Source organism: Pinus tabuliformis, chromosome Q, assembly GCF_031772625.1.
Source record: "Pinus tabuliformis cultivar Carrire ecotype Pingquan chromosome Q, CPIR1, whole genome shotgun sequence".
NCBI lineage: Eukaryota > Viridiplantae > Streptophyta > Pinopsida > Pinales > Pinaceae > Pinus > Pinus tabuliformis.
This window is the reverse complement of record NC_142296.1, coordinates 1,138,139,484-1,138,149,331: the sequence shown is the minus strand read 5'-3', so window position 1 is coordinate 1,138,149,331 and position 9,848 is coordinate 1,138,139,484. Positions and strand designations below refer to the sequence as shown.

The window sequence follows — 9,848 nt, the reverse complement described above, 5'->3', positions numbered from 1 at the left end:
TACTTTTGTTGCTTAGTACCTAGCTTATCGGGAGGTCACGGGGTCAAATCTCCTTGAAGCCCGGGTCAAATCTCCTTGAAGCCCTTGCAGTTAGGCTTGGTTTTTCTAGTGTGGCCTTGCTTGTTTGGCCAATGGGGTGTGGATGGTGTGGCCTTGCTGGTGTGGCCTTGCTAATGTGGATGGTGTGGCCTTGCTAGTTTGGCCAACAGGTAGTAGTTTTTCCATCAGGTGTGGATGTAGCCAAAATCCCTTGGGGTTGATATATCACCCTTAAAAAAAAATCAATGTAACATTGTATAAATTATTTGATTACACACACCATTGAGCTAAGTGAAAATTTTAATAATGCACTAATGTAAGAAGCTAATTAGTTGAAGAATATAATGCATTAATGTAGAAAGCTAATTAGTTGGAGAATATCTCTCAAAAAAAATTGAGTAGATCTAACCACCTCCTAAATACTATGAATATACTCTTCATGTGTAGATGAACTATGCATAATAATAGCCAATAATCTCAACCATTGACAAACACACTTAAGGAATTTGTCATAATCTTCATTGGTATAGGTTTTCTTAAATATGTTTTCCTCATGAGGTCATGATCCACTGTGAATTGAAGAATCTCCTTATAAACAAAGACAATGTCTAGTCCTACATGGCATTTTCATTTTGTACTCACCAAACATAATGTTATATTTGTTAAAACCCATAAAAAAAAAAAAAACATTATCCAATTGAATACATGGGTCACCAAACATGCATCTACCAAGCACTCTATACATAATTTATCAACCATTATTTAATCACAAATTACTATAATTATACCCTTTCTTCCCTTTCATCATGATACATCATCATATTAAATTTTCTTTGGTTATAGATTTCCTTAAAACCATCCTATCATCGAATGGTTGTAGCTTACCTAACTGTTCTTCTGGTTGAGCATGACCATCAAGTGCTTTCAAACCACAAAATATACATTACATCAAATTAATTTCTTAACATACATTTACACGGATCTAGGTACATATAATTTTGATAACCAATTCGATAAAGATGAGTATGGATTGTAAAAGTTGATAGTGATGAGAGAGGTCAAATGAACTGATGCGATAAAGATGGACATGGATTGTAAAAGTTGATGGTTATGAAAGAGTTCAAACAAACATTTTATGTAATAAAATATTTTCAGAATCTGTAATCCAGACACTTTCAACACTGAGAGAAACGCTGCAACTTTTTCTTAGACCAATACATTTTAAACTTCTATGAATATAAAATGTCATTCACATTACAATATCATCTATTTTTATTTATCATAATTATCATAAAAAAACACATTTCCTCTTTCTCTCAAGGAGTTTGGTTTCGGAAGATCAGATCCAAAACCACGGAAAACCTGAAATGGACGGGATCCTTCAAATATTTTGCCGTGAGACTCACGAGAATGATCCGTTTTCGATCTTGTTTGATAGTAGTGCCAGATATGCCATTGCTTTTTTGTTGCGTATACCTTCATTTCACGCAATTCGTTGTACAGGGACAACTATTCTCTTCTCATTTTGTTGCGTATACCTTCATTTCACGCAATTCGTTGTACAGGGACGACTACTCTCTTCTCATTCCTCCTGTTCTGTGCTACTTATATAGAGCCTTCGTTCAATCTAGTTGGTACATCTTTTGCTCCATCGCACTGTTTTAATTTGTTCATTTTAAGGAAAGCTTGCTACTATTCTTAAGATTGTCTTCGTTTGGATCTCACATAAAGCCCCTCAACGAACTGAAAGATGGCGAGCCCTTCAGAAGACTCCATGCAAACAGTTGCCAGACGGGCACCGATTACTGCACAGCGAAGATTGAACATCCACCTGCAAGAACAAATGCCAAGCCCATGTATGCACTACATTATTCCAATATATGATTGCATAATCCACAATCGCAAATAATATTAATGGATCCATCTTAATATCCCATCTCAGGTTTGAGTGTTTTAATTCTTAAATAGATCCCTCTTATCATCCTATCTCAGGTTTGCACATTAACAGTTTTAATTTGTTACTAGATCCATAAATACATCCTTAAGTTAAATATATTGTTTGGCGGTACTGTTAAATGTGAATAACCTGTATTAGTTTTGCTATGTGTTCCTCATTTAGATTTAGCAAGAGCTTTGGAAGCAGTGGATCCAGAGCACACAAATGGGTCCACGGATCATAATAACAACGACATGAGCGTTCTTCAACAACATGTGGCTTTTTTCGATAGAGACAACGATGGAATTATTTACCCAACTGATTTTTACAAAGGTGGGTCATTTTTCATCTGATTTGTTTAGCACTTTGCCATTTTCCAGTAAAGTTCAGCTAGGTTATTGTGCTTTACCAGCATGCCGGTTCTTTCTAAGTTTATGGAGAGTACAAACTTGCTTTATTCTGCCTTACCAGTCAGCTAGATGGCTATACTTTAGAAATTTAATGCCTGATTAGAGAAATGTATTGAATAAACATGTTGATCTAGTTACTGCTTGCTTTTGTAACGGAAATGAGTTACTAAAGCGAATTTTTTTCTAAGTAGAAGTCAGATTTTATAAATGTATAAGATGAATTGTACAAATAAATACGAACATGAATTTTAATAAAGTGAAATATGAGATATTTATGGATTTTGTTGATAAAATAGATTTGCAAGTAGTCTTATTCATGTAATATATTCTAGTATGTAAGTGGAAATAAAACAACTATATAAAAGATGTCAATCAATTTTTTTTAAATGTATAAAGTTTTGTAATATTTTATAATATTAATGTTATTATTTTTTAATAGCATGCTATTATTTTAGGATGTAAAAAGTCATTAAGAGTATTTTTTATGGGCCATAAGGAAATTGGTTAGCCGCATAAGATTTAGAGGTATTTCACAGGAATGAAAGTTTTTTTCCCTTTTGAATTATTAGCAGGTGATTTTATGTGGCCTGGTTTTGCTTGAATAGCAATGATTTCACTTATTTGTATATTGGCTATCTCATTATTAATTTGAAAACTAAATTATGATTGATTTTTCATTTAAAAAAAATGAAAATAAAAAATAAGTAAATAAACTTAGAATTGATAATAAAATATTTGCCTTATATTTCTTGCTGAGATTGAAAGACTCTATGCATGTTTATGTTTACATGCATATTTATGTTTATGGATATTTGAATGACCGAACTTTATATTTTTAGTTTGAAAATCTACAGATTTAAATTTCGAAAGAGCTGAAACCCAATAAATTGTATTTAATTATGAAGTATTAAATTTGATTAACATCATGAAATTATGGAAAATGCTTTTATCAACTTGGAAGATGGTCTAATGTGTATCGTGACAGTATTTTAATTTCAAAAGAGTTGAAAGACAATAAATTGTATTTAATTATGAAGTATTCAATTTGATGCACATCATGAAATTATTGAAAATGCTTTTATCAACTTGGAAGATGGTCTAATGTGTATCGTGACAGTGAGTTCAGGGATTGACAAAGATTGAAATAAAAATTAATGATATGATAGGGTAGGATGGTGATTTACATACCCAAAACTATCGGAGTTAATTATTGCAAATCTATTTGACTATTAGGCTTCAAAGGTTGTCGGGAGCTATGTTCTAAATTTAATAATTTGGATAAAGTGTTTATTATTTGATTTTCATGTTAAAATGTATTAATTATTATAATTTATGTGTACATGCATTTAGTCGTATATTAAAAAATTATAATTATAATTATATATATATAAAATTCGTTTTTATCCTGTCCAGATATCACAGCCAGGGTATATATATATCTAATAACCTGTCTCAGGTATCCCAGGCTTGAGTGTTTTAATCAGCAAGTAGATCTGGCTATTTTCGGCCATGTGTAAACAATAATATAATATAATCTTGCTTTCTTTCTATCCAATTTTATCTAACCGTGAAATCAAAACTGGAATTTTAAAATGGATTAACCCGATTGAACTTGCAGGCCTTCGTGCCATAGGGTCTAGCGTCCTCGTTTCACTTTTCATGGCAGTGGTTACCCACTTAGGCTTCAGTTACTGCACTCTTCCGGTGAGTACATTGCTGAAAGTAAAATTAACCTAAACAACTTGCATTTATCATATATTTGACGAATGTCATTTCTTCATCTAGGTTTTTCTGAGGCAGTATTGATGTTCCGTGTGCAGGGATGGATACCGTCACTGAAATTCCCTATATACGTTGAGAACATCCACAGAGCAAAGCATGGTAGCGACACAGAGAGCTACGACACTGAAGGGAGGTTCGATCCTGCCAGGTTTGATGCCATCTTCAGCAAATACGCTAAAAAACATCAAGACAAACTCACATTCTGGGAGATCCAGTGCATGCTGAAGGCCAATAGGAATTTAAACGACATTTTTGGATGGTAAGCCCCAGCGTCTGATGGTTGTTTCTTTTCTATTTCATTTATTTTTCCTGTGTGCAGAGTCCAGACACGCGAGAGGTGAAATAATATGGTTATCACATTTTAGTTTTTGCGCTGCCCCAGGTTAGCAGCTCAGATCGAATGGGTCCCCTTGTACGTTATTGCGAAGAACAAGGATGGTCTTCTGGAGAAAGAAACCATAAGAAGATTGTATGATGGCAGCTTGTTTGAAGCACTGGCAAAGCAGCACTCATCTCGCACAAGGCGCTAAACATTTACCATAAAGTAATATAACGCAGGGAGAAGAAAATAAACGAAAGGGACATATTACTAAAATGAAAAGCAAATTGCTATACAGTAACTTGTTATAGTGAAATTATGTGATTACTACTGAGGTGTTATTCATACACTTATAGTGTACGAAGATATAAGCAATAAAAGAATAAGTTTTATTATCAATTCTGGCTTTTGGAGTTTTGCTGTTTGAAATCGATTTGTAAAGAGTCTCGTAGGTGTTGTTGTATGCTTATATATTAAAAGAATTAGTTATTATATTTTGTAAATATAATTGTAAAAATTATTTATATAATAATCACTATTATTATATATTCAAAAATTCAGTTATTATGCTTTGTAAATATAATTGTAAAATTTATCTTTGGAGCAGGGATTGATATACTAAGTTGGACTGAAACAGTAAGTTTTAATTGATGTAAGAGTCTTGAAAATTCAAATTTAAAATATAAATTAATATTTGCACAAATTTTGAAAGAAATGTGATTGTTCAACCACCTGTTTGATATAATTATTAACTTGTTTGAAAATTTTGCATTTTAAGTAAAAAAAATAAAGAAAAAATAATACAATTTATTATTTATAAATAGTTGTAATATATAATTTGTTTTGGACGAGGAAATAATACTAAACCATTTTTGAAATGTTATGGTTTTGATTAAAATTTAGTTTAAAAACTAGATAGATTAATAAATTTGAATTGCATATATATATATAAACATCATTCAATATTTATGAAAAAATTAAACAATGGATAAAAGTAAACATTTAAAATGAAAGATTTATTTTTACTCAATTATATATTAAAATAGTTAATTTATTTTAAATATTATTTCAAAAATAAATATGATAAAAAAAATGAGGTTTTTTTTTAATTTAAAATTTTCTTATTTTAATATATAAAAGCATTAAAAATTAATATTATACATTATATTATAATATCTGATTTTTGATAAATAAAATTTATTAAAATACTTAAATAGTAAATAGATGGTCATCATACATTTAATCAATAAAAAAATTAAACACACTAATTTATAAAATCGAAATTGCATATTGTAATGCCAAGTAAAGGCCATTCGGGTGCTATTAATGAGCAACTTCAGTTTGCAGAGATCAATGACATTACCAAACGACGTCTAATCACTCACATAGCTTTATATTTATGTTTCCATGTTGTTGTTGATTAGACAATTAGGGCATACTTGTTGTGATGGACGTGACTCCTTTCTCTCACCGTGTTTTGAAAAAGTAAAATGCATGCCCTAAAAGTTAAAAACTATATTATTTTAATTTGGTCAATGTGCCATATATATTAGATAAATATAGAAAAGTGTTATATATATTAGATAAATATAGTTTGTAGTTTCTATATACATTTAGTTAGGACACAATATGTTTATGGTATAATTTGTGTTTCAGCAAAATGTTCTCTAGAGGCTTACTTTGATGACCAAGTGTAACATATAAACAATGTAACATACAAGAGGGCATAAAAATAAAAATAAATAAGGTCTGAAGAAATTCTTCAATATACACCAAGTGTCTTTCAAGTACTTTATTAATTCAAACAACTTGTAGTTCAAGTTGTTTGTTTTCCATGAATAGTGACTTACAGGAATATGTGTAGTTCCAATTAGCATCCATAAGGAGGACACACTAGTTTTTTCGCAGTTAAAACCAAGTGGGTCGGTTTTCATTCCTCTCTGGAAGAAGAATATGTTAACCTCCACATGTTTGTCCAAATAGACTATGGAATTATCTCACATGGGTTAAGTTCATATCCATCATCCATGGAAACTGCAACGCTAGTTGGGATTAATTCATTGATCTTCAATATAAAAGTTTGTATGTAAATATATTTCTCCCTAGACCTGTAGTTTGTCTTAGATCTTTTGGTTGTCATGGTGCCTTCATGGAGAGCGATCAAGAATAAGAAAAGAGAGAAGCATAGCGAGAAGAAATTTCAGCAGGTCGTAGCGCGTAATAGCTACGTAGAGTTGAAGTTCCACCTTGTTAAAAGGTGTGCATACAAATAAAAGATTAAACCACCCGGATGCGACCTAAGTACTGTTGGCGAATGATGCCACCTATGTACTGTTGGATGAGCAATAACATATTCAACCAATCTGATAGCCAATCGGATTAAAAAAAAATATACGTAATGAAAAAGAACTAAAGGCATGCTGTCCAATCTTGTTGATAGAATATCGCAATCGGTTAATTGCGTAAAGAGGCGTAGAACTACTCTATGAAGTAAATTACTGAAAAGAAGGGTCCGTGTGGCTTGTAGGAAAACGACATTCATACTTCTTTGAAATTGATAAGTGTAACCTATGGATAACAAAATATTGGCATGTTGCCAAGCTTGACTGATAGATATTTGTAGACATGGTACCAAGTGAGAGAATTATTTAGTAAACATGAGTGGATTAAAGGCGTTTATTTATTAAACATGAATGAATGGGTATAGTTCAAATATCTACATCTACAAGTGGAATGTATTGGGTCAATGCTTGCCACAAAATATTTATATTTTAGAATAGAGTAGATTAAAAAAAAAAAAAAATTGATTTCCATAAACTTTCTTACGGAAAAAGGTTTATCCCATAAGCATACACTATCTACTAATTATGTGTATTCTTACTATTGCTGAGTGTTATATACTTTTCATATTTTTGTATTATTTTTGGGCTCGTAAACAAATATTTTTGTGATTTCAAATGTAAGTGTTATTGATGTTTCTTCGCCACCATGATCTCGGCTAAAAAGCCCAAGGTATGACGTTAGTATTGACTATTTTTTAGTGCATCATAACACTACAATTAGCACAACCACATTTTTAATGTAGTTGATATACATGACAAGTTTATATCAACCACCTTAATAATTTTTATGGGTAATTTTTTAAACACCAACTATTTATCATTATTAATAACTATATAAATAATAAAAACCATATTCTTATATATTTATATATATTATTCTGTGATTATTATATTATAACTCATCATAATATCATAAGAATAAAAATATTAAATTACTACTACTATATGATATTATTATTATAATAATATAATGATTATAATATTATTATAATAATAATATTAACTCATAATAACAATCATGATCCAATAATAATTAAAATTGCGATAAGGGAATTATTATATGTATTTTTTTTAAAGAACAATTATTTATGATTATTAATAATTATATAAATAATAACAACCATATTCTTATATATTTACGATTATTTTATTAATATTATAATAATAATATTAACTCACAATAAGAGGAAAATGATACAGAAGGTTTGGTGTTCTGCAACTAGGGTTTGAGGAAACCTTGCAACAGCGCAGAGTCCTCTGTTATAGCAACGCCGCAGCAACAGTTTAGCAAAGATCAACAACAAGATTGTGGTATAGCGAGGACGGGTATGGGAAAATCTCACGGGGGGGCCTCAAAGCCCTCAAGAGAACCATCGGCACAAATAGGATAACTGCTCTCAGGGTTGGAACATGAGGAAGAGGTTAATAGAGAACCCCCTTTGCAAGACAAAACAGATGCGCCCCTCCACCAGTCAGGAAGAAACAATGAGGTACCAGAAAGAAATAAAATGCACACAGAAGTACCAAAGGTAACCTCGAACACATGCAAACCCATAGCAGCTGAAAGGCCTAGAATAGAACTACCCAGTCACAGAATCAATGGGAGAATCCAGTATATGAGGGACCATGCACTCATTAGAAAATTTATCAGATTCTGGCCAACAGAAAGAGCATTGCATGGATGGATCTCGGCCAAATGGAAACCCAAGGGCCATGTTACGCTACAGATAGGACCAAAAGGGTACTTTACGGTGATTTTTCTCTGCATCGAAGACAGGAACCAAGTAATGGACGAAGGGCCATATTTTTTCAACTCAGCTGACCTCTAGCTAAGGGAATGGGCAGCAAGATTCAACCCAGACAAGGAGGATCTCAGCTGGGCGCCAGTGTGGATCAGGATGTACTCACTGCCAGAGGAATATTGGGATGAAGAATCGCTAAGAGATATAGGAAACAGGCTGGGGGAATACATAAAAGTTGTAGAAGAAACGAAGCTGCGCAAATACACATCCTATGCTCACATTTGCGTCTTCATGCGCCTGGATAAGGCCTTACCAGACTCAGTAAGTCTCTCTCACGATGATTATGAATGGACTCAACCATTGGATTATGAACATGTTCCCTTTCATTGTCGCAAATGCCATGCGCTTGGACATCTCTTCAGGGACTGCCCTCTGAATGCCAAGCCCCAACCCTCCAATCCTTCTGACATGCAAAACCAAGACGAGTTCACCAAGGTTACTAATCACAAAAGATCGCATAGAAAACCCTCGAATGGGAAGAAACCCCAGCCAGAAGCTGCATCCTTCCCTTCAACCAGCAACAGCTTCGAGATCCTGGCCAACACCTCTGAAGATCACCCCCTACATTCAAACTCAAGGCTCCCACCCCTCTTAGCCTCTGTTCTCCCTCCTCCCCCTGGATCCTCTTCCCTTCCCAGCCAACCAGAGAAGAACCTCGGGCCTCCTAAAGAAATCAGAAAGTTCTTGAGTGGAAAGACAAAGGATATGGAGGTGGATGCCCCTTCCATCCATACTATGAGTACAGCCACAGCCCCCGAAGACATGAATCAGCCACAAGTGATGGATGAAGAGACAAAAAGCTTCGACCTAGGAGGACTTGATATCCTGGAGCTCGAAGCAACATGCAAAAAGAAGGAGTTTGACAAGATACCGGAGCACCAACTCAACACACTGGAAGTTATCTTAGCCAGGGTGTACCAGCAGCATTAGTTAGGCATCCAACCGGGCAGTTACTGGGACGATAGCCTCACTCCAAAAGATTCCAAGAATAGAGGGAGAAGAACCGACCTTCAACAAACAATTCCATTAGGGAAAATCTTGGTTGACTCAGGAAGATATGCGAAGCTAACCAAGTATTACAAACCTACCATTAATAGTGAAAGATGAAGCTCACATCATGGAATGTAAGGGGGCTCAATAGCCCAGGAAAATATAGAATGATTAAGAACATGATAAAGCATGAAAGGCCACAAATTTGTTTCCTTCAGGAAACGAAGT

At 33.4% G+C, this 9,848-nt stretch overlaps 1 protein-coding gene across 2 annotated transcripts; it reads left to right on the top strand.

The window, feature by feature from the left end:
• Positions 1 to 1,682: 1,682 nt before the first annotated feature.
• LOC149223569 (peroxygenase-like) lies at positions 1,683 to 4,885 on the top strand. 2 transcript variants are annotated; one of them, XM_089383352.1, is made up of 5 exons: positions 1,683 to 1,895; positions 2,159 to 2,308; positions 4,004 to 4,089; positions 4,206 to 4,426; positions 4,533 to 4,667. In XM_089383352.1, exons 1-5 carry the CDS (start codon positions 1,790 to 1,792, stop codon positions 4,552 to 4,554), a joined length of 585 nt encoding a protein of 194 aa, XP_089239478.1. In that variant the 5' UTR covers positions 1,683 to 1,789; the 3' UTR covers positions 4,555 to 4,667. The 2 variants fall into 2 exon arrangements, with proteins under 2 accessions (XP_089239478.1, XP_089239477.1); XM_089383351.1 differs by having other exon boundaries at positions 1,684 to 1,895; positions 4,550 to 4,885.
• Positions 4,886 to 9,848: the final 4,963 nt, after the last annotated feature.

Excerpts from the sequence above, each read along its gene's own strand:
- LOC149223569 (XM_089383351.1), top strand. The coding sequence starts at position 1,790 with ATGGCGAGCCCTTCAGAAGACTCCATGCAAACAGTTGCCAGACGGGCA. Across the intron at positions 2,309-4,003 it reads CCCAACTGATTTTTACAAAG|GCCTTCGTGCCATAGGGTCT; the intron begins GTGGGTCATTTT and ends TTGAACTTGCAG. Across the intron at positions 4,090-4,205 it reads TCAGTTACTGCACTCTTCCG|GGATGGATACCGTCACTGAA; the intron begins GTGAGTACATTG and ends TTCCGTGTGCAG.